The sequence below is a fragment of the Ictalurus furcatus genome, chromosome 7 (genome assembly GCF_023375685.1).
Source record: "Ictalurus furcatus strain D&B chromosome 7, Billie_1.0, whole genome shotgun sequence".
Classification (NCBI taxonomy): Eukaryota; Metazoa; Chordata; class Actinopteri; order Siluriformes; family Ictaluridae; genus Ictalurus; species Ictalurus furcatus.
The window spans coordinates 34,708,353-34,734,130 of NC_071261.1; the positions used below are offsets into that span (position 1 = coordinate 34,708,353).

Sequence of the window (25,778 nt, forward strand, 5' to 3'; positions counted from 1 at the left end):
CAGACAACAGTAATGGAGTCAGTAAAGAACGGTCTAAAAGGTGCATGACCTGGGTAACTGTATCCATCCATCTTCTAGCACTTACTCCCTCTTCAGGGTCACAGGGGAACCTGGAGCCAATCCCAGGGAGCATCGGGCACAAGGCGGGGTACACCCTGGACAGGGTGCCAGTCCATCGCACAATCACATCCATTCATACACTACAGACACGCCAATCAGCCTACCATGCATGTCTTTGGACTGGGGAGGAAACCGGAGTACCCGGAGGACGGGGAGAATATGCAAACTCCGCACACATGGCTCCTGCGGGAATCAAACCCCAGACGCTGGAGGTGTGAACATGCTAACCACTAAGCCACCACTGGGCAACTGTCTAAGATTTTTATATGGCACAAGTTTGCCCAGGCCATGCACTTTTTAGACGGTCCCTTACTGACTCCATTACTATTGTCTGAGGGCACGGATTACAAATCTGAGGGCACGGATTACAAATCTGAGGGTATGGATTACAAAACTGAGGGCACGGTTTACACATGGCTGTATTTTTTTTCTTACCTGACAATAGGGGGGCTACGTAGATTAGTGGCTTGTAACAAGTGTAAAGTATAAAGCAGTGATTTGTACGTTTAGCTGTAATTCTCTCCATATCCACAGGGTGTCGCTAATTCCTGCTGTTTCTAAATTGTTACTGATGGCTCTACACATGGGGCAAAGCTTCTGTAAATATACACCCAATTTCAGACAAAGTATTTCTTTATAAATCCCAGTTTCTGTGAGGGAAACTCTTTATAAATGAGGCTTGGAGATTTCTGAGTCTCTTTGTGTGAGTCCAGCACTGTCTCAGATTCATCCCGGTGTAGGCCTTCATCTTCATCCAGAGGTTTCTTATCACTATTATTCCGTGTCGGTTCTGAGCTCATCTTGCTGTTCCTCTGTACAAGTTAACACACACACACACACACACACACACACACACACACACACACACTATCAATCATTACACATTATTAATAATGATAAAACAGTATTAATAATGGTTAAACACTATTCACCAGCTACACAGCTACACATCCGAGCCTGGTGAATAAAATTCACGTTAAAGTGTTTATTTATAAAGAAACTGTAGAGGATTTCCTCTCAGTGTGAGACTGGAGGAATTTATTCCGCTTACAGCACACAGTCATGTGATCTCTGATGTCACAGTCATGCAGGTCTCTGGTACTTACAGGTTTCCTTCAGTGGGGCGGAGTTTGTTTTCACAACAAGCACAACAACCAGTGCACCACCAGCACTATCAGGACCATCGCCCACACTGGTTTAGCGCTCTCCTGCTGTCTGTTCAAATGTGTCTCTACACACACACACACACACACACACACACACACACGTGAGTGTCCCGGCACTTTTGAAACTACTGGAGCGGTGACCAGCACTTCAGGTAAAAACAGACAGGTCTGAAAGAAACCAATCAAAGCTTCCAGTTCAGCTGGGGGGCGGGACATTTCTCCTAAAATGGATCTCCTATGAGCAATAAAGGGTTAACCGCACTTCACTGACACTTAATAATCGTGTGTTGAATCAGTATCTCTAATATTTCAATATCTGAAATGACATATGCACATATTCTGTATCGATTACAGGAACATTCCTCAAATGACATTATTCAAATAAAGTAAATAAGGCTTGCTGGAGGAATGATGAAGGAAACAGTTACTACAGCGACACACAGCCTACTGCGGAACGTGAACATGTCTTCGATTTTTAAAAGATGTTTTAGAATTAGTGCTATCTAACTTGAAGTGATTTTCTGTTGATATCAGCTGCCTGAGGCGTAAAATGCAAAATGAAGGGTGTGGAGTCGAAACAAACTACTCTGACGTTCATAAAAAGGTGTGTTGTGCCTGTTATTGTATTATAATCAGACCCTGGATCCATATAGCACTGAAAGCAGAATACACAGTTAGTCTGTATGTTTTTATACACAAATAACACATGCACATCTTCTCTAGGACAAAACTCTTGTCCCACAACTTTTAGAGTAATGGTGCCGCCCCCTGCTCACACACACACACACACACACACACAGAACACACACACACACACACAGAACACGTACCTCTCACTGATACTTCGTAAGTATGAAGAGCTTCATTATTCTCCGTGTATCGGACGATGTAAACACCACCATCAGTGGACTTTACTCCTCTCAGTGTAAGAACTGTGTTAGAGAGTGATGTTCTCGGTGTGTATTCATCTGTACAGTGTAGTGAGCTTTTATCCACTCTGCAGATCTCTTTACCCTTGTAGATCACCTTCACTCCCTCTGACACGTGCAAATCCAGCTTCAGATCTTCATCAGTGTTTATCTGATCTGATGACGTCAACGCTGAGGAGAAAAAACACTGAAGATCTTAACTGGATGTAAATGTGATATAACACATTAAACCTAAATCAGTAAGAGTTTATAAGTTATAGAGCAGGTAAAGACACTTACGCTCGATACTGAGACGCACATCAGCAACGTCTTCGTCACCACACCAACACGTGTACGTGTTCCTCTTACTGTCATCAGCTGCAGTGATGGTGAGGGTGAGATTTCCCTTCAGGTACCGATCATGGGACATTTTAAATCCCTCCTTTACTGACCTGCAGGATGTCTGATCACACTCAGCCACTACATCATCTCCGTTACTGAACAGAGTCCATTTGGCCAAACCAGAACATTTATATTCACAGCGCAGATCAGCAGTCTGATTAAACTTCCCGCGTACAGGGAAAGCTGATTCAGATACTGAAAGAGAGAAACAGATAAACAGAATAAAATATAAATATATACATGTACATATGATTAAATTAAAATCATGAATCAGATCAACTTCAAGACTCCATGTTTTACGATTACAACATCGAGGATGTCGTCATGACACTGAAAGCCGAGCTGCTGCTCAAACACATTCCATGAACTCATCTGTTAGCTGAACAAAGTTAGCGAGTTAACTGGAAGCTGGTTAAATAAATCCATTAGAGTTAACTCCTCAATAGCAACATGACACAGGTATCAAACCTCAGCTTCTTCATGTAGAGTTTAGGTGAGCTGTGTAGCTTTATAAAGCAAATTAGCTATTGTAAATCAGGTATTTTAGATCATGATCAAGCTAAGATTGTTGAATTATTAGTTATTTGATAGTAATGCAGTGAAAACAAACGTGTTTCTGATGCTGACATCAACAGCACAACGCAACATTTTAGAAAACGAATTCTGTCTCATTACACACTGTTTGCCCTGAATTTGTTTTAACCCAAATTAATTAAGTACACATGAGGAAGATTTTGATTGGGCTGTTTGAACTGACGCCAAGCACGGATGTACAGCGGCTCGCATTTCTATCAACATTTGCTGGTGATTCGAAGGACTTTAGCATGTTTTACTCTGAAACAAGCCATTATTAATTACTTTGAGAAAATTAAATGAGCTACAGATCAAGCCATTGGGCGCAAGGGATAGCGGTTAGCTAATAAAAATAAATATAGTTTAAAGCTGCATTTACATGCCAATTCCAAACCTTTCCTATGATCTTTCACATATCGTACTGTTTCGTACTTTTATTTGGCTTTCTATATCTAATACGTATCCGTATCCGATATATTATATGGGCAAAAGCACCATCTCTATCATGTATGCCGCTTAATCAGTGCTTGTATCTCAGAGAAAGTCGTCATTTGTCTCTAAGGTACGGTTAACAAATGTTTGAACGTGCATTATATGAAGGAATTCGGCTTTTTGAATAATTAATGGCATTCTTGAGATTTTTGCTGGATATTTTTAAGTGACATTCAGAACAATGTCATGGTTGATGGTGTTCCTATTAATCATTTGTAAGTGGTGCTGCTCCGACCATGCCAAGGACAACCTGCTGCATCTGGGTGGGTCAAGTGTAAATCGGCACCAAATCAGGACTGTTCACTAAGGTTATATTGTAAATGCAGTGCAACCTTATCAAGCACCTTGTAGAATTTTTCACATTAGTTTTGTGAGTGAAGTATTACACAAACTAGCTTACAGTGACTACGTTTACATGGACAGCAGTAATCTAATTACTGACCTTATTCTGAATGAGACAATATTGTGATTAAGGTGTTTACATGAGTCGTTTTAGAATACTCCTTTCATGTTCATGTTTTACATGTTATAGAACATAGTTCGATTAACAGCACACGTCATTACGTCCACACGCCACACCGTCCGACGTCCCTCCAGAATTTCACGTATCAACATACAGTTGGTCTTCGTTATGGGACCGTATACAGTTCTGGGTGATTTTATTTAAAATTTTTACGAACGCTTCAGTTAATTATTAGTCATGCTGTACGTGCAAATAGACGACTGCTTGAAGCCGTGGGCTGTGTCCCAAACCGCGTACTTAACTGCTGTATAGTAGCCGAGATGCATGTATTTCGCCTACGATAGGCCTATAATAGGTAAGTACACGGTTTAGGACGCAGCCGTGCTAGGCGAGGGCACACTTGGGAGCTATGCAAGAAGCCAGCCATTTTCATCCCTACATCCGGAGTGCTTGTGTACTTTTATGTCTTTCGATAGCTTTAAAATACACTTAACTCGTTTTTATACGGGAACTCCGCAACAACAATCTGTGAGAAAGTTTCAAGTTAAGTTTCGCTGTCAGCTTTGTGATTTTCCTGAACCCTGTCAGGATACTGAATATTTTGCCCATCTTCAGCGTACATAACTAAAAGACCACCAAAATGTTCAGTGTCCATTTCAAGGCTGTGGTTTTCAAAGCAGTGTGTATTCCACTTTCAGGGCACAGAAAAGTAATCAGCGCTGAGGTCACAATGAGAGAATTTTTAAACCCGAGCTAATAGTAAGAATAGGGCGTAATGAGAATGAAAACGATGATGACAGTGTTAATTAAGCTAGAGATGTTTCCAGATGAATTAGGCCAGGATGATATAGAAGCAGAATCAAATGAGAAAGTATCTCAAGTTTTAGGACAACAGCTGGAGCATAATTTAGCAGCTCGATTTTTACCAGACATCTCTGTTCAGGAAGTAATTCTACAGCTTTGCCAAATAGTTCAGTTGCATAAGAACATGAAGGATGTTCTTCAGAAACATGCTGGGATGGCTGGTCCTGGACAAATTGGCAGTCATTTGAAATCTGTGTAACTTGTAGATTATTTTCCTTACAGTGGAAATACATCATTATGTATTTCAAATCATTTGGAGATCTTTTTTAATCCTTCGCCAGACTCATAGGTATCTACAACCTTTTGTCTGAAGGCCTTACAGAACTCTTTAGATCTTGGCATGATGACACCACACACCTCAATAAGAAATGGAACACCAGACAGATATGAGAGGGGTATAAATAAGACCGGTTCCACCTGCACTCCCTCAGCAGGTTCTAATCACTGGAACCTGACCTTCAACACCTGATTCTAATTTTATGGATTTGAAGGTGTGATAAATCTAGGGGTGTACTTAATTGTTCCATGTGACTGATCTGTTTTTTGATCATTAAAATTGTGAAAATTGCTACAAAAGGTAAATTTCATGTGTCATGTGATAGAGTGTATCAACTTTATTAAGAGACACTGTTTCAAAGAGGATCAAATCTTTGCTTGTCCAAATATGTATAAAAAAAAAAAAAAAAAAAAAAACAGTTTACGTGGGGTGTACTTATTTTTTCACGCGACTGTATATTTGATGATGCAGAAACTCTCTCCTGTGATCAATGATCAAATGAATAAAACCACTCCAGTAAGAATTTTCTCACTTTGACCCCCTGAACTCTGGAATTAAATCCTGAGGAAGTAAATGAAATGAATCCTGAAACATGTTTAATAGAGGTTTGGAAGACTGTAAGAGGAACTAGCTGAGTCCAGTGTGAGCAGTGAGACTGAAATCACACTCACCTGTGATGAACATCAGGATGATTAAAAGCAGGACATGGTGAGGAACCCTGCAGGACTCCATGTCTGAGACAAAACACCACCAGCAGCCCTGCACAGGTGAGAACAGGTGAGGAATTAACCAGGTACCTAATCACAGTAACTTCAGTGGGAAAGATTAAGAACAATGAATGACATGGACAGAACCCTGAGTTATACTGTACACACACACACACACACACCTAACACTGGAGCTGTGATGGCTGGGTGAGAGGACAGTAATTACTAAGATTGATTAACATTTATTTGCAACTAGCTACTTCATAAAACTTTGTAACCTCAACAACTGAGAATTATTAAATATAGCTGCAAGCAGCAATTATGGGGCCAAGCACTACAGAGGCAACATAAGGATATAAGCAAGCATGATTTTAGCATGGTCATGATTTTATGACAAACCATTTAGAAGTTATATGTAAACATGTAAAACATGTAGCAAAGCACATCCTATGACACATGCTATGGTACGTACATAGTGCTCATATGTTGGTCCAAATATTACGTTTATGTGAGTGAACTAAAGAGAAGGTTGTTTGAACCAAAATGATGTATGGGTGAAAGAATGTGGTTTCCCAGAAAAAGGTAGTTTTAGTGTCAGATAGTTAGAACAGCTGAAACTTAATTTGGAGACAAAGGAGAGAGATATTCCTCAAACAAAGAATGAAGCACAGTTTTTATCAGACTGGAAGGCATTTGGGGAAATGGTAGAGTGAGGCACATAAAAGAGAAAAATGTCAGGCAGGGCCCTCATCTGTTTCTCAGTGTGCTAAGTTACAGAAAGACGCAAAGGGACTCCGCCCCTCCATGGCGAACACAATCATCAGCAAAAGCGGGTCCCTCAGCACCATCATCCGATCTACATTTCTATCCAGACCTCACTGCGCTGGAAGCTCTGCCTGATTACTCAGAAAATACAACACAGTTCTTCTCACCACTGGGCACAAGATCAGGACTCAAGTTCAGGGGGACAAAACATCTGTCTAAAGCACATGCGCAAAAAGGACGTGGACTAGGAAGGCCAGGTGACAATCCCCATAGATTCAACTTCACATGTTTTATCTGCAGAAAATTTGGACATTTTGCAAGAAATTGTCCAGAGCAGAACCAAGAGGAGGCCAACTGAGGGGCGGAGGAAAGGAAGGGTGAGGCACCTGGGAACAAAAGAGGTTACATCAGACACTCACTAACTGTGAGTTAGCTCATAAAGAGCAGGCATATACACATACATGTACACCCAATACTGGTCAGACTAATAATTCCCAAATGCCTAAACCAGTTATAGCCCTTAACCTTTTAAAATACAATGCCTCTCCATTTACACAGTTTCCATGTACATCTCTTGTAATTAATGGGCAGAGTGTCACATGTTTGATGGACTCAGGAGCAACGTATTCAGTAATAAAACACTGCGAATTAAAAGAAAATGAGTTCATGATCACTGCACTCCATGGGTGTAACAGGACATTCAGTATTAGAAAGTTTCTCTGAACCGCTAATTTGTGAATGTGAAAATGGGAATAGGGTGACCCATAAATTCTTAATCTTTTTCTCGTGCCCAGTTAATTTGGGATTTAATGTGTGTCTTGCACTTAAATTTGATTTCCTCACCCCGGGGCGTGACAGTGACCGACGAACCATTAATGGGAACTCCGTTTGTTAAAGAAACAGAGCTCTGTGTTTATCAATGGTCAATACATAACAAGCCTAGAGCCTGTGCTCACCTGGTGGCATCAGCACATGATAAGATGAAGGACAAGTGTGTTGATTTTATGTTGTCCTCTGCCATTCATTGCACAACACGAGTGCATGAAGGGAGTGATATTGAGTTTGAAAATGAACGGTTTATGGATATCCCATAAAGCAAAGAGCTGTACCTGAAGACACTATACTGGTGTGAAAAATTTTGTGCATGTTCAGTCAAATTGAGTGACACACAATTGCGTGTATTTTTCATCCCAGAATCATCTCCTCACATCTCAATAGCCAAAATAAAGAACAAACAGTGGATAAAAGTGGAAAGACGTGGGACCGTGGGTCGGATTATGTGAAAGTGGGAAAATTACAGACTGGGAACAGAAACCTACCTCCAACATGTGGTACAGCCCGACGCTGAGAGTTTATAAAAAATTCTTTCAGGAAATGTGCGAGGTTAACCTGGATGTAATATGTCATGACAAGGGAATGTTTCTGAACCTTGGGACAAGCTGAAGGCGGTGTCTCTCCAGCTGTAGGCCCAAGGGAACATGACGTAGGCCTGATTAGAAGTGCACCACCAGTCGTGATCACGCCCAAATGTGACTTTAGACCTAGACAATCTCAACACCCTCTTAAATCAGAAGCTATTGAGGGCATTAGACCAGATTTCAATTCATTATTGAAGGCAGGGGTCATTGTCCCCTGTCCAGATTCGCCAGTGCACACGCCAATATTTCCGGTAAAGAAAACAAGAAAACCCCCCACAACCTGATGAATGGAGATTTGTAGAAGATTTGCAAGCGGTTAATGCAGCAGTCAAACAGAGAGCTCCAGACGTGCCAAATTCTTACACTATATTAAGCCAGGTTCCAGCAAATAGCGAATGGTTTTCAGTCGTAGATTTAGCTAATGCATTTTTCAGTATATCTCTTGATAAATACAATCAGTTTCAGTTTGCATTCATATTTGACGGATGTCCTTACAATTCCACTCGCTTGTGTCAGGGGTATTGTGAGTGACCAGTGATATACAACCAAATGCTAAAGGACAGCTTAGCACCTCTACCCCTTTCTCCAGGGCACACTGTGAAACTGACACCATTAAATTGTTGCAGCATCTTGCCAAAGAAGGACACAAAGCCAGTCTCTCCAAATTACAGTATGTACAACAAGAAGTGAGCTTTCTAGGGCACGACATCTCCACCAGTGGAAAGAAACTCTCCGCAGACAGAGTATCTGCCATTCAGAAGATTCCCAAGCCCCTGAGGAAGAAACAAGTTCTCTCTATCCTAGGTATGTGTTCGTATTGCAGAACTTTCATTCTAAACTATTCCAGTCTAGAAGCACCACTGAAAGATATGGCATATGTGACAGGTTCGACAGATCATTCTCAGGTAAAATAGATCCAGCCGCTGCAGGTTTTCCCCATGCATGCGTGCATGCGTGCAGTGGCAGAGGTTGAGAACACTGTGGTAGCCTCCAGAGATTTGGTAGGTTACTCTGAATTGACTCTTTTAGTCCCACATGAAGTATCGTTGTTGCTCGAACAGAAAACTTCACACCTGTCAACTCAACGTTGGCTGCGTTACAATACAGTTCTACTAGACATGCCGAATATCACTATTAAATGATGCACTGTCCTTAACCCTGCTACTCTTCTCCCAACAGAGGGAGATGGGGAGCCACATGATTGTGTTGCATTAAGCAGTGAACTCTGCTGTCCTAGAATTGACCTGAAGGATGTTCCGTTGCAAAATCCAGATCTAATCCTTTTCCTGAAAGCCTCAATGTCACGCAATACAGAGACAGGTAAAAATCGAGTGGCTATGCTGTGGTAACCGCACATGAGACTGTCGGAGTCAGGAAGCCTCCCTCCAAACCTCTCAGTGCAAGCAGCTGAACTGTCCGCACTTATAGAGCAAATCATGACAATCTACACAGACAGCAGGTATGCATTTGGAGTAGTGCATTATTTTGGAACAATTTGGAAACACAGGAACTTCCTGACTAGCTCTGGTACACACATAGCCCATAATAAGCTAGTCTCTGAATTGTTAGATGCTATTTTGCTCCCTAAAGCTATTGCAGTTTGTAAATGTGATGCGCACACTTACCACTCAGATCCGATCTCCCTAGGTAACGCCCGAGCAGACACAGCAGCGAAACAAGCAGGAGCTGCACCACTAGTGGCCTCTGAAGTCTGTCTCCTGAATCAATAACCACTCCTTGCTTACAGCTCTCAGATCTCCAAGTGCAAGAGCCCAACAGTGGCAGTTTGATGGTGTTGGGATTTGAACTCATGACCTTCCGATCAGTAGTGCAACTCCTTAACCGCTGAGCTATCACTCCCCCACAAATAGGACAGTAGGGTTTGATTGGTTGGACTCTGTTTTCGGAGGTTGGGGCTCATGGGTACTGACCGTTTTTGCTCCTATATTAGCTGTCATTTTGCTTATCCTCCTCGTGACACTGTGCATAATTTCCTGTGCACAGGGGTTCTCATTTCACTCTAAAATGAGATATGCTTTACAGTTCAAGTTATCAGCATAAACTTAAGTGCAATTTTGAGCTGTTGGTGGTGCTAGATGGTTTGAGATAGAAACTCTAAAAGTGCTCTGGTTAATGGTGAGACTGTCCTCTAACTGCGTGTCAAGTTTCTGCAAGCAGTTCAATGGGCTGCCACAGAGTGGACGAAGAAGAAGAAGAATAAAAAACACTAACGAATACAATAGGTGCCAGCACATCTTTGGTGCTTGGCCCCTAATAAGCTATAATCAATCAATGTTATGATAAAAGTGCCCTTTATCACAACAAAACCAAGCTAAAGCAACAGTAAAACAGGAAGTGAAGCCTGTAAACGCATGCGGCATTTAAACAGGAAGTGACTCATTTCCCAAGCTGTTATGTTACTTATCCTGAGACATCAAACTCACTACATTAACAATATTTTCTCTAGTAAATACATCACCGTTTCACATAAACACTACTAAAATAAGAAGCCGGTATTTCTATACAGCAGTGTACTGAACCTTTTTACTGTCGGATGTTTTTTGTCCACAGCGGACATTTTACACAAACTCTTCACGACGAGTTTATTAAAAGTTCAGCTCTGTATTAACACATAAACTCATCTCAGTCGTTTAAACTGCGCTGTAATATTTATATAACATTATGACTCGTCTATCATGGCCCCCTAATAATCTCCATCTCTGAATTAGCTCCATCACTCTCCTCTCCTCTTCACTAATAGCTGGGGTGTGGTGAGTATTCTGGCGCACTACGGCTGCTGTTGATTCATCCAGATAGATGCTACACACTGGTGGTGGTTGAGGAGACCCCCCCTACAGCAAATTGAGCAGAGTTAAATTTTTGGTGTTGATGAACAGAGAGTCAATCTATCCCTACTTGGAATTGATCTAACTCTGTATGTTGTCTAATTTGTTAGATTTCACACTGTACCATGAAAGTTGGTGTCAAAATGGAGTGTTATAACTGTTTTCTAGAAATCAACTCTGATAGTGTCACCGCTATGGTGGACCGCACCATTAGGAGTGACTGACCTAAATCAGACTGGTCTCTGATTCGTCCGTCCTTTTGGCGGGAGTTAGGACCCCTCCCTTAACTCTAGTGGAATGCACAGCAGGTGGAAGGAAGGATATTTTGTGGAAGAAGACTTTTCGCACTGTGTCCGTAAGTAACAGTTTATTAGATGACCCAATGCATGCTATTGTTATACACAGATGAAAATACATATTTAGACTTTGGTATGATGTTTATAGACACTGCAAGGAAGAGCAACAGTAAAGCTAGAGCCGACAAACTACGTTACCTAATGTTAACGTTAGCTAACGTTATCATTAGCTCTTAATTAAGTGTCTGGCAAGCTAACGTTAGCTAGAGTTTGTTTCTTCTACTTTCATACGGTTTCTGATTTCTGGTCTACAATTGAACTAAATGGAAATCTCGTTGAGATTGCAAAGTTTGCCCATGTCAATTATGTGACGTTACATCAGTTATGTTAACAGTATTTTGAATAAGAGAACAGCTAAAATTAGCTAGCTAATTAGCCAAAGTTAGACAAGAACCTGCCCACACGTGTTAGCTGCATGGAAGAAAGATCCTGATATGAGAACTGGGCATATCAAACTTAAATTCAGATTATCAGACATGTGTGGGTAGTTAATTTGAAGTTAGGAAAGTAAATTTGAAGGACTCATTCACAAAGAGGTTTTTCATGCATACTAAAGGCACTTTCACACAGGAAGCCACACCGCTAGCATTCAGTTCATTTTCAATGGGAAGCGGGCAGGTCGGTGGCGGTAACGTTACGGCAGTCCCGGAGAGTCCGCCCGCCTCCGATATGAACAATGTTAAACTATAGAGGTGCAGGAATTACAGCCAAACCAACTGACACATGAATGCGATTGTCCTCAAATGATCAATTTTCGTCTCACTTTTCATAAGCAAGCAATAATCTACCTGACAGATAGAAAATGTGCTAAATTTGCTGACGTGTTTATTGTATGTTTTGACATGAATTCACATCGCGCAATGCACTTCTGTGTGACAATGTCTTGTTTTAGAGAGGCATTATAACTTTGGCTCCAGTTTGGACTGTGTTGGCCTGGCTTGATTAATAAATAGTTATTCTATATCCGTTTACAGGAAATGCTGTTGAAAGTGGAGAGAGGAGGAGTGCAGAAATATATTAAAGTTCCACAGACTGATGAAGTCTTTCAATTTGAGAAGTTCCTTCAAAGGTTTGTAGTTTATTTATGGGAATATTTTTGCATTTAATGCTGTTATCACTGTAGTTGAACATGCAATATTACAGATTCTCTAAATAAAGAGTTTGCAAGTCCTATAGTTAGCATATGAATTACAAAAATGGTTCTGTCAGCAAACAAAAATCGTCTCCATGCCTATTTAATATTGTATTAACACAATGTACTGTACTTTTTATTCTCCTAGTAACAGATCAGTTTAGTCTGCAGCCAGACGGTTTCAGTCAGGGCCAGCTCTCAGTCACTGATGTGTCAGGAACAGAGGTGGATGGAGATGTCTTTGATGAACTTGTCAAGTCAGGTGTCTTGACCTTCAAGGTCCCTTTACCAGTAATGAGTAAGGATGTGAAGGCATGGGAAAAGGCAGGGGTTTGATGAGGTATCACAGGCAGTGTGAACTAAGAGGCATATAGTGTGTTGTCTAAAATATCTTTTTGAGGGACCTCAAACTATTATCATTTGCTACACTATTGATCATTACGTTACGTACATCTTATTCGTATATGGAAAGTACTTAATGGAGATAATATACTTTATATTTTTTAATGTAACCAATCAAGTATTTGTTGAAATGCTTTTGTTACTGATAAATACATGTACATTTAAATTGATTTTGTTCTGTCTGTGATTTTGTAGATCTGGATGTTCAGCTGGTCTCAGATCAAGCGTCCTCCTCTGTACTGACTCCACTATCCCCAGCTTCATCCCATTCATCAGATTCCACAATTGTCCTTGAGTCCACAAGAAAGAGGAGAAACCTAACAGGGTTAATGGACCAGAATGAAGCAAGACAGGTAAGCTTTGAATAAATGCATTTAAAATCCTCAGTTACGTAATAGTTTATTATTGATACTTATCTGTAGAAGTGTTTTGTAAATGTATTCTCAGCATAAAGGAAAGGCATTAAAAATCCTCTTAAATTTCCATGAGCATGTCATAACAATGTAAGATGTTTTGGCAGAAAGTTGATTGTGTTCTGAGGGCCAATCCAAAGGGTGAGGAAATCTTCAAGGAGTATGAAAAGACCAAAACACTAACAGATGTCACACGTAAACAGATGGTGAACGTCCTGGTTGCAGACATGTTAGAGCTACATGGGTAAGAATTGGAGGTCACTTCCCTCCCTTTGTCATCAGAACAGATTCATGTGGCGCAGCTAAAGAATGCTATTCTGTGTTGGTGGAAAAGGGGCATTTATCCTTTAACTTCTTGAAAAACATACACGCTTGCAAAATAAACTGATTTATTTTAAAAGGAGGATTCCATCATCAAGTGTGAGGACCAGTTCTGCACTGGGAATTGTGACACTTTTTCCATACCTCCAAGATCCTTTCTCCATGGATATGTAAGTTCTTGTATTCTGTCTGAAAACCCAAACCAGTGTGTGTTTTTATATTTTCTTCCCTTTTATAGTTTTAAAGTTTAAATGATCTTGTTTTAGATGAGTTTTTATAGGTTTCTCAGCTTTGTATTTTCCACTTCGTGGACAGTGGGCAAGTCATAAGAACTTGCACGGGAAGATAGACGCTCCCGTCCTCCCCGAGCCTCCCAGCTATGGGGAAATAGTAAAGACTGGACTCGGCAATCTGCGCGGAAGACCCACTTAACTGGCCAACGGGCAGAAAGGCGATTCCCAGCAAAGCGTCGTGCAGCACTTTAAGAGCATGGCGAGTCACAATGGTCGTCAAGGTCATCCACTGCACTCAACTCAGACTCCAGCCGTCTTGACCTTGTCTTGCTGTTGGACCCAGTTGGTTTTGAGTGAGAGAGTGAGGTCGATGAAATGCGCACCTCTTCCTCACTTTAAACCAAGTCACCGCGCAAGTCATTTTGTCATCTACCATCCATCCCAACCCCCAAGTCCTGTGGCGACAGGCAAGTGACGAAGCGGCAGGTGTGGGTACACTAGCAGCCGTAGCCGTAACCCTGCACACAGGCGGCCCAGGCCATATGGTCATCCTTCACGAAAGGTAGCAGCAGTGAAGTCCGGCAGCCCCCTGAGCGACTGAGCAGACCTATTTAGGATCGCACTGCTTACCTCCAGGCATGAGGAAGGGGCTAGAAAAAGTGCCTTAAACATTGCCTGCTCCAAAACTTCCCTAACCAGCTTACTGTGGCTGGTGGGGGCCCAAATCAAGCGGTCGAAACACAAAGAAGAAAACGAGGATTGTTCCTCTCACCTTTGGTGCATGGAATGTGCACACTCTCATGGACAAGCATAGACAGACCCCAGAGGAGAACTGCTCTGATAGCAAATGAACTATTCAGATACAACATCAACATTGCAGACCTGAGCGAGACCCGGCTAGCAGGCGAAGGTAAACTTTGTGAAAGGGGCTCTGGATACACCTTTTTATGGATGTGGTCGAGGCAACAATGAGCGCTGTGAAGCTGGTGCCGGTTTTGCAGTAAAATCAGCACTGATTGGCAAGTTGGCAGGCCTTCCTAAGGGAGTCAACGACAGGCTCATGACCATGAAACTCCCCCTCCTGTCTGGAAGAAAGCACCTTACAATAATCAGCTGCTATGCTCCAACCATGACCAACCCAGAAGAAGTGAAGGCCAAGTTCTACCAGGACCTCCACTCTGTCATCGCTGATGTTCCTAGAACAGACAAGCTCACCATTCTAGGCGACTTTAACGCGAGAGTCGGCAATGACAGCTCTGCCTGGGATGGAGTGCTAGGAAAGCACGGAGTTGGTCACTGCAACAGCAATGGTCTCCTTTTGCTTCAGACTTGCGCCGAACATGAACTGCTGATTACCAACACAGTATTCCACCTCCCAACCCGTAATTGGATGTCATGGATGCACCCTCGCTCAAAGCATTAGCACCTCATCGACTACATCATCGTCAGGAAGAGGGACAATCAGGATGTACGCGTGACCAAGTCCATGTGTGGAGCCGAATGCTGGACAGACCACTGTCTCATCATCACCAAGCTCAACATCCGCATCCAGCCAGAGAGACGCCCGCAGAGGAAGAAAACCCCTAAACGTCTAAACATTACAAAGCTGAAGTGCGGTAGAACCAAGCAGTCTTTTATGGATGCTCTGGACGATCGTCTGGAATCCACCTATCTGGACAGCCAGAACGTGGAAGCTGACTGGGCGGCTCTTAGAGAACTGGTCTACGACACAGATACTGAAATTCTGCGTCTTTCAATCAGAAAGCACAAAGATTGGTTTGATGAGAACAGCGAAGACATTAAGCAGTTGCTGAACGAGAAACACCATCTACATCAAACCTACCTCAACAACCCTATGTCCACCTCCAATAAAGATGCGTACAAAAACGTACACAGATTGGTACAGCAGAGACTCCGCCAGATACAAGACACATGGCTGAGCAACAAAGCTGATGAGATCCAAGGCTATGCAGACAGACATGACATGAAGAGATTCTATGACACTTTGAAAGAAGTGTACGGACCCACGTCATCAGGCTCATGTCCTCTCCTAAGTGAAGATGGGAATACATTGATCACTGACAAGAAGAAGATTCTCGAACGTTGGGCCGAACACTTTGACAAGGTCCTGAACCGACCTTCAGCCATCAATGATGAAGCCATCAGATGTCTCCCCCAAATACCCATCAGTGAAGCACTGGATGATCCTCCAACCTTGCTTGAGACCCAGAAAGCGATACGTCTCCTCTCCAGTGGCAAAGCTCCTGGCTCAGCCTCCATCCCAGCAGAGGTCTACAAGGAAGGAGGCACAGCTTTAACACAGAGGCTTCATCAGCTTTTCCTACTGATGTGGCAACAAGAGGCGATCCCCCAGGATTTCAAAGATGCCTCCATCATTTGTACAAGAGCAAAGGAAACCACCAGTCCTGCGACAACCACCGTGGAATATCCTTACTATCCATCGCAGGCAATATTCTTGCCCAGGTCCTGCTGAACCACCTGAATGCTCACCTCGACCAAGGGCTTCTACCAGAGAGCCAGTGTGGATTCCAGAAAGAGCGCGGTACCATCGACATGGTGTTTGCAGCATGGCAGCTACAAGAGAAACGTATGGAACAGAATGCCGACCTCTTCTCTACCTACATCGACCTGACCAAGGCCTTTGACACTGTCAGCAGAGAAGGCCTTTGGAAAATCATGGCCATGTACGGATACCCAAGGAAGTTCATAGCCATGGTGCAGCAGTTCCATGACGGCATGCAGGCAAGAGTCCAAGACAACGGAGAAGCGTCTCAGCCATTCCCAGTTTCCTATGGCGTCAAGCAGGGTTGTGTCCTGGCGCCGACCCTGTTCAGCCTCATGTTCTCCGCAATGCTGACTGACGCCTTTAGAGACGGTGATGTTGGGATAGGCACCAAGTACATTTACATTTATTCACTTAGCAGACGCTTTTATCCAAAGCGACTTACAAATGAGAAAGATACAAGCAAAGCGAAATATCAAGATACAAGCAAAGCGATATATCAAGGTATATCAAGTACCGCACAGATGGTAATCATCAAGTGGCAGAACAAAGTCCCAGACACTGTGGTTCTCAATCAAGCAGGCCTCCCTAGCATCTTCACCATCTTGATGATGTCCCAGCTATGCTGGGCAGGACATGTGGTACGCATGACAGAGCAGCGTCTGCCAAAGAGACTCTTCTATGGCTACCTCCAGAAAGGTCAGCGTTGCCACTTAGGCCAAAAGAAACACTTCAAAGATACCCTCAAAGCCTCACTGAAAGCATTTAACATCAATCCTGCCTCCTGAGAACAGACTGCATTGGATCGTGATGCCTGGTGCTCCTCCATCCACAAGGGCTCTTTGCTGTGTGAGACAAATCGGACAGCTGCATCTAAACGAAAGAGTCAAGCCAGAAAAACCTGTGTCAGCAACCCTCCCGGAGACGTCTACCCTATCCCCTGTCCCACCTGCCATAGGACTTCCTGTGCAAAAATTGGCCTGACCAGCCATCTACGTACGCATCATCGCTGATGACAAAATGGTCTTCGACGCTACGACGGACAACCAAAAAGAGAAGATTTTCTACTTGTTTTTGTAATGTTATATAGTCATTGTGAACTTATTGTGTTGAGTAATTCATTCTTGAAGCCAAGCACGAGATGCCTCTGTTTGGGTCTTTTCTTAAACAGGAACACTCCTATGATCCTGAGGGTAATACTGGCTTCATTGCATGGAGGATCAAGACAGTTCAACATAACACCTGTGCTGGCTCCCGGTGTCATTCCAAGACTGTTCCTCAGGATGGTCCAAAAACCAGATGAGAATCTCTGTTAACCTGTCAACAGCTATTTGGTGAGGATTGCAGGGATGTGATATCTAAAATACGATATTCCACTGATGAATCTGTGGTAAAAGAGAAAATGAGAGCAACTTTCCAGTATTGACAGAAGATGGTCGGTGAGGATGCATCATCTTCAGTCCTGGATTTGTTCCCTCGTTTCCTTGCTGTATCTGGATTGGTAAGAAAATCTTTAGCTTTGGAAGTAGTTTTGAAAAGGAAATTACCTTCTCTGTAGTTATTAAAATGAGTTCACTGGTACAGTAGAGAAAGGAGTTGTTCAATGATCACCGTAACACCAACAGGCCGGTCCAAACTGAGAAATTCAACGTTCTAATCTTTTATATCCCAAATATATGCATAAATAACACAGCAGATCTTAATTTTTAGTATTTGGCCTTTCATCCATTTATGTCCGTTATGTTTAAACCTGTATAAACCTTCTTTATAGATCGACCAGGATTTCTCCATGATGTTTGGTGACGAAGTGTCTCAGAAGTTCCTGGCAAAGTAGTCAACATTCTTCAAGCCAAAAATCATTGCAGACTGCAAGACTCAAGAATATGGGCGAGCTGCTGTCAGGAACTGAACCTGAATCTGAGGACTACAATGGTCAGTATAAACTGTTTTGTATTTTAAAAATGTTCCAGTCTTTAAAAAAATAATTAAAGAGAGATCATTTAATTATTTTGTGATGTCTTTAGGATGGGACAGCGATATGTCCTCAATCCTTTTGCTGCTGCATCTGCTCCCTCCAACCTCAAGAGGCCAGAAAAAACATCCAAGATCAGTTCAGCTCAAGCAACCAGCCATCTTGTGAGATATCTTAAGGTATGCAAAAGTTAATATTTAAACATCAGATCTTAATTTTAGGAACTCTTGAGGTGTAGATTATTTTGGTATTCTGAGACCTGCATCTCATTTTGCTTACTCCACCTGCAAACAAGATGTGACGGTGCTAGTGATAATGTAAAAAAACATGCAAAGAGTTTTATTTTCATATTTATTTTATGTCCCTTTGCTGACCTACAGGAAGGAGCCAGTGTGACTACCTTCATTGAGAGTGCTGACACAAGACAACCATTCCTTCTCTGCATCGGTGAGTGAAAGAAGGATATCCAAAAGTTCTACGTTATTATCGACCCAAAACCGATCCCATGTAAGGCGTACACATCAATGGCAGCTTTTGATGAACTGTTCAAAGCTCACTATGTCTTCAGTTTCTCATTTGATGAAGCTCTTTGTGATTTCTAGACATTTATCCAAACCACTATCTATAACATCGATGTCGGAAGAGCAAAGCAGAGCCTGCGTGTTAAAGAACTTCGAGCATGATTGCTGCAGCGAGATTAACAGCCTTGAAGATGTTCACGTGTTTTGTATGTAAAGCACACCTCAGAACTTGTTTGGTTCTTCGTCAACATTTAAAATTTCAACGTGGATTATATCCTAGCAAAAAGTTACGTTTAAAATGTGGAGAGCCAGGCTGCCCGTTATCATTTTGTATTTATAGTGGCTTCTGAAAACACCTCAGCAAGGTACATAGTCACACTATGGATCAAGAGGTTGATACTAATCAGGATCTTTCCACTCAGGGAGAATATGAGGCGGAATGTTCAAATGATCGCCCAAATTCTGTTGCCACTTTACATACTTCACAAAGTTCTGTTGTTACAAGTCAGCTTCAATGTGTGGATTGTTGCTCATTTGCAAGCATCAGGTCTTTCTGAAAGTGCTGTCCAAACAATTGTTTGTTCAATGGAAGAAGTTAATGATGTTTAAATCCAAGCACGAGATGCAGTTCTTAAAACTATTACTCGTGAAAGTACAATTTCAGACACTAGTAGAAGAATAGAACACTGTTTTGATCAATTAGGTAATCCTTTTTCAGCATTAAACACTGAGTCAAAGAGGCATAAATATTATGATGAGAAATGGGAAATAGTTGAACCTAAAGAATGTGTTCTTGGGGTGAGAATGGATTTGCGCAGAGATAGAACTACAGCTATCTATAGTCAGGTTCCCGTAACGGACAAGTGCATGTATGTACCCATTCTGGGTACACTGAAATCCATATTCAAAAACGGTCAAGTTAGAGAGAGCTTTTTACAGGACAAACAGAGCGGGATTGGAGTTTACAAAGACATTAATGATGGGTCGTATTTCCAAAACCATGCACTGGTCTCGCAGTAAAATCACGCTTTACAGATTCTACTCTATTACGACGATTTTGAAACTGCTAACCCTCTAGGTTCCAAGAGGGGGATCCACAAACTTGGTTGTATCTATTTAACTCTAAAAAATCTTCGACCCAAGTGTAACTCTGTATTGATTAATGTACATCCCTTCAGCTCTATTCTACACGGAAGATCTTATGTGGTTTTGATGTGATACTTAAGCCCCTTATTGATGACCTGAAAATCTTAGAAACCGAAGGCATACAGCTTCCTTGTTTTGAACAACCATTGTTTGGCTCAGTAATTCAAGTAACAGGAGATTAATTGGCTTTAAATGGGTTGCTGGGATTTGTGGAATCTTTCAGTGCAACTAATTTCTGTATGTTTTGTTCAATTATTAAGGAAGAAGTTCAATCTATATTTACTGAAGATAATTCTGGGTTAATTTTCAGTTCCAAAGAGGTTCATACTGAACATTGAAAGGCACTAATGAAAATCCTGAACTGCAGTCAATATATGGTGTCAAAAAGTCATGTGTGCTCAATTCATTACAGTATTTCCACTGTACTGATAACTATGCTGTTGACATCATGCATGATCTGCTAGAGGGTGTGGTACAGTATGAACTTAAGCTGGTTTTTGAGTACCTTTTTAAACAGGACTATGTCTGTTTGAACACATTGTCAAATAGGATACGGAGCGTTTATTATGGTTACACAGAATGTAAAAACAAACCAAGTGGGTTATAAAATGGATGATAAGAGCAAACACCTGGGTTTGAATGCCATACAGTCATGGTGTCTTCTGCACAACACTCCACTGATATTTGGTGGTCATTGAAAGGAATAACAATCACTGGAACTTTCTCCTGCTTTTGATACAGATTGTCAATATAGTGTTCTCCTACACCAGAACTGATGGGATGATATGTTACTTAAAACATCTGATCTGTGATCACCATACTCTATTCAAAGAATTGTTTCCTGAAAAGAGGTCGATTCCCAAGCACCACTTGATGATGCACTATCCAAGAGGCATAAAAAAAAAATTGGCCCTCTTATCCATATGTGGTGCATGCGATTTGAAGCTCAGCACCATATTTTCAAAAGATGTGGCAAAAGTTTCAAAAATCTCATTAAATCTTTAGTAGAGCAACATCAATTGGCATTTAACTATGAAAATGATTGTTTTAGAAGGTTTGAATTTGGTCCTACATCAAAAACCATCTGTAACTTGCAAGGTGGGGAAGAACTCAGTCAGACATGTTTAGAAGCCTGTTTGAGTGTTACAAGTAAAAAGTGGGTCAGACTTTATGGTACTATCAGGTTGGTTTGTTCATATGCACTGGATGTACCTATGATCTCCCTGTGTTCAAAAAGATACGTGAGATAATAATATATGAAGAGAGCGTTTTCATAATTTCCTGTCATGTAAAAACGATGTACTATGATGACCACTTGAATGCATACTGTATAGAAGATGACCAAATGGATGAGTTTTCTGTCATCTCTGTGAATGAACTGACACACTTTAGGCCATTTGACCAGCAGTGCTCTAATGAGAATAATCACAGAGTACATAGTGCCCAGCTGTTATATTTAGAAAGACTTGACCTGAGGGTCAGTAATGTTAACGCCCTTGAAAAAATAAAACTATTATAAAGCAATCAACTTGTTTTTTTTTCTTTATTTTCCTTTTAGATTTGTAATCATTTAAATGTCATTTTAATTGTGCAGTAGCATATTAACACTTTATAGTGTTAGAGGCAACTCATTTTATAGTATGCAATTAACACTAAGAGAGTTAATGAATTACTCCTATAAGAATTAATTTCTAACACTACACACTGGTGTTGAGAAACTAACACTTGAGTAGCGTTCAATTTCAACTATACAAAGAGTCTATAAAATTAATATAACTATAAAAGTGTTGAAATTAACTCCAATAGAGTTGATTTTATTTCTGTGGATTTTGATGTGTACAATGTAAAGTGCTTTGAGTGTCTAGAAATATATATATATATATATATATATATATATATATATATATATATATATATATATATATAAAATTATTATTGTTATTATTATTATTATTATTATTATTATTAGTGTATTATAATGTCTGTAATGAACTCACCGTGTGAAGGATAAAAACTCTGTCTGCTTCTACTCCGCTCTGTGTTAAAGCTTCTCCTTCTACATCTAGTTTCAGTACAGAGGGAGTAAAGGGGCGGAGGGAGAAAAGGGGTAAGAACCTTACCTTAGTCAGTTTACTACTTTTTCCTCTCAGATGTCACTTCTTGTTGCACATAAATATTATAGAAATGTTACATTTAGAAATGTTGGTCCATTGAACACGATAAACGATATGAATTATGAAATACACACATCCAGTAAAACAGCTGTTTAATTTTAAACCTGTGAGAAACAGTTTAATCAGACTGTTATATAGTGTCCTACAAAAACTAACAACATTGAAAATAGGGAGACAATAAATAAATAAATAAACAAACAAACAAAATTTGTTCCATTTTACAGTTTTAAAGATTTAGTACAAATTGACCAGTTGATTCCATTCTCCATTAGTTTTTAATTGTTATAAACATACTAATGATATCTGTAATATATTATAGAAACGTTTATTGTGACATAATTTATCACAGTATTATAATGTCATATTGTACAGCCCTATATGACACTAAAAAACATTTAAAGCTTTTGTCACAAAGGGGAAAGTCAGTATTTCAGCATGAAGAGAGTAATCCTGTACTAATGCCACACTTTAATTTCGTGTTGTAGCTCATGATCTTGTCTGGGAAGGCTTTCCACTAGATTTTGGGGCGTGGCTGTGGGGATTTGTGATCATTCAGCTACAAGAACATTAGTGAGGTCAGGGCTCTGTACAGGACACTCGAGTTCTTCCACCTTCTTCCAACCTTCACACACCACGTCTTCATGGAGCTTGCTTTGTGCACTGGGGCGTCGTCGTGCTGGAACAGTGTTTGGGCCTCTCAGTTCCAGTGAAGGGAAATTGTAATGCTACTGGACACAGAGACGTTCTATACAACTGTGTTTCAATTTTGTGGGGAAAGTTTGAGGAAGAACCACTTATAGGTGTAATGGTCTTCTAATTCTGCCCAAACACTTTTGAGCTTGTGAAAAATAGCTGTAATTCCTAAATTACAATAATTCCTAATTATAATATTTTTGTTAAACCCCTTGAATTAAAGTGCCCCTATTATGCTATATTAAAGTGCCTAATTTTGTTTTAGAGGTCTCATACAATAGATTTACCTGCATCCAAGGTCAAAAAACACTTTAATTTTCTCACAATTTACATTGCAGCATTACCTTTTCTTTTTAGGGTCACAAACGACTCGTTCATTCTAAACTACACCTTTCAGAGAGCATACTCAGCTCTGATTGGTCAGATGTCCCAGTCTGTTATGATTGGTCTACCACTTACAGTGCATGTCGGAAAGAAAACTCCCACTACCATATCAGAGTTTATGATATCCCTAATAACATCTGTTTTACCTTATCAATTTGAGACCGAATCCGATAGTGATGTATCGGAAGATCAACCTGAACCACCATTGCAAGCACGACGAGAACAGGACGTTTATCAGCGGTAAGCTTATATGTAGTTTGACAATAACGTGAGTTAGCTGGTTAGCAGAGGCTAACAGCTAATAGCCTAGCAGCTGTGCACTGGCTGTACACGTATACAACACAATACTACACATTTTTAATACTCGGTAGAAAATATATACATAAATAATTAAAATGAATCTAACTCTTTCAGGACGCAACGTCAACTGTAGTGTTTGAGGGCGGGTCAAAGCATGCGTTGTTCATGAGCGGCCAATGACGACCAGAGGCGGGGTTTTGTTACAAACCTATGTAGGTTAGTACAGGAAGTAAATCTGGAATCACTAACGACTCATTTCAGCTGTTCAGAATCAGCTCCTTGTTTTGGGAGTCGATAACTCCGTTTGTCGTGCGCTTTGATTTTTGAAACTTCGCAGACGTTTTTACATTCACAAAAAGCTCTATAACACACTAAATGAAAGGGAATATCTGAAAAAAACACATAAGAGGTGCACTTCAAACCTGAAAGTCTATACTTCAATCACATTTTGAATGCTTCATTTACAATCCATTCAAATCCATTGTGGTGTACAGATGCAAAAATATGAAAATTGTGTCACTGTCCAAATACATATGGACCTGACTGTAGTCTGTGTGAAATATATATTAAATTACTGATCCATGTGTTCATGTATAGAAATGATAGAAATGAATCCTAAAACATATTTTACTGAGTATTGTTAGACGGCGAAAGGAACCGAAGAGTCCAGTGTGAGCAGTAAGACTCACCTATGATGAATGGAAGAGCAGATAAGAACAGGACACTGAAGGACTTCATGTCTGATCCAGCAGCAGCACTGCACAGGTGAGAACAGGGTGTGGAATTAAACAGGTAGCTGAACATTATAACTTCAGTGTGAAAAGTTCAGAACAGAGTAACACATGAAAACGAGAGGAGGACCCTGACACCACACAGCTAACACTCGATCCATGTTGATTTGCAGATAGCTATAAATGTGGCCATCAGTCTAGTTTCCACTCTTTCAGGGGTCAGGTAATTCATCAAAATAGAATTATGATAAAAGAGTTTTATGACTAAAACTTTTAACAACAAGTAAGACGATCTTTTTCAGAAATAATATAACTTTTTTAAAAACTCAGCGATTACATTATAAAGATAAATTCTTGTGTTTTCTAACCTTCTGCCTGTACATGTGTTTAAGATAGAGAGATCTGAGAGATAGTAAAGTCATGTGACAGCATAAAGAGTCACGACCAAGACCAGAGCTCTGAATTCAAATAAATTCAATAAATATGACTAAAAAATTAAATAAAACACAGCTATATATTAAAGTTCTGAATGTAACAGTTACAATTAAGAATTAAACAATGTACTCATAAAAACTTCAGTTCTTACACTACGTGGATTTTTCACAACAAAACCACAAAGCTGTCAGCAGCAGCAGCAGTAAAACCAGAAGCACCGCCCTTCAGAAGTAAATTAGGTCAAGTAAAGACATAATCATCATTTTGCATTTAAAATCAATAAAAATATTAATTTATTGCTTTAAAAAATTATCCAGTATTATATATAAGAATTCACACAATTTATTATTTTATTATGTTTATTTCTCCACAGCGGCCATTTTACAGAAACTCTTCATGATGAGTTTATTCAAAGTGCAGCTCTGTATTAATTACAGATGCACAGATGTATCGGACGATAAAGGCTATTTTTCAGTCTATGGACTATCGGTCGATAGTTTAAAAACATCTGATGATCAGGGACGATTATATTCTGTCAATGGATTTGGTGCTGTGTGTAAAGATGATGTCTCTTGTGTGGAATGATGATAAAACTGCAATTTATAATCTCTGAAATCTCTGCACTGATAATATTTTACACCGGAACTGAGCAGCAGCGAAACCGAGTCTACTAACCACTAACCACTTGTGTTTGTGGAGAGTGAATGTGAGACTATCAGGAGTTTTTTTAGAATTCAGTCAATGTTAATATAAATTAATAACATTCAATAAGTTAATAATCTTACTTTAATCTTCAGAATTTAGTTGATGTGTTTATGTTAATGTGAGTAATGTGTTTTGTGTTTATGAGACCAGTTACTGTGAAACAACTTGCTGAAATGGAGAGAATAAAGTTATTATTTACATTTCTTTCAGAGTTGTGGAATTAAATATTATTAATTTAAAAGACGGGATAAAAGGCAGAACTATCAGTATCGTCCGATATCATTCTGAATAATCGCTTATCAGCTGAGAAATTTCGTATCGGTGCATCTCTAATA

General features: G+C 40.5%; 1 protein-coding gene and 1 long non-coding RNA gene across 2 annotated transcripts; one reads left to right on the top strand and one right to left on the bottom strand.

The window, feature by feature from the left end:
* Positions 1-413: 413 nt before the first annotated feature.
* LOC128610607 (uncharacterized) lies at positions 414-22,221 on the bottom strand. The gene is made up of 6 exons (XM_053630024.1): positions 22,019-22,221; positions 5,937-6,024; positions 2,495-2,791; positions 2,117-2,386; positions 1,227-1,351; positions 414-932 (listed from the first exon to the last, which is right to left on the bottom strand). The coding sequence occupies exons 2-5, from the start codon at positions 5,995-5,997 to the stop codon at positions 1,257-1,259; spliced, it is 723 nt and encodes a 240-aa protein (XP_053485999.1). The 5' UTR covers positions 5,998-6,024; positions 22,019-22,221; the 3' UTR covers positions 414-932; positions 1,227-1,256.
* On the top strand, positions 17,534-19,341 carry LOC128610616 (uncharacterized). The gene is made up of 3 exons (XR_008386390.1): positions 17,534-18,314; positions 18,407-18,533; positions 18,735-19,341. It is a non-coding gene; the product is annotated as an uncharacterized LOC128610616 (long non-coding RNA).
* Positions 22,222-25,778: the final 3,557 nt, after the last annotated feature.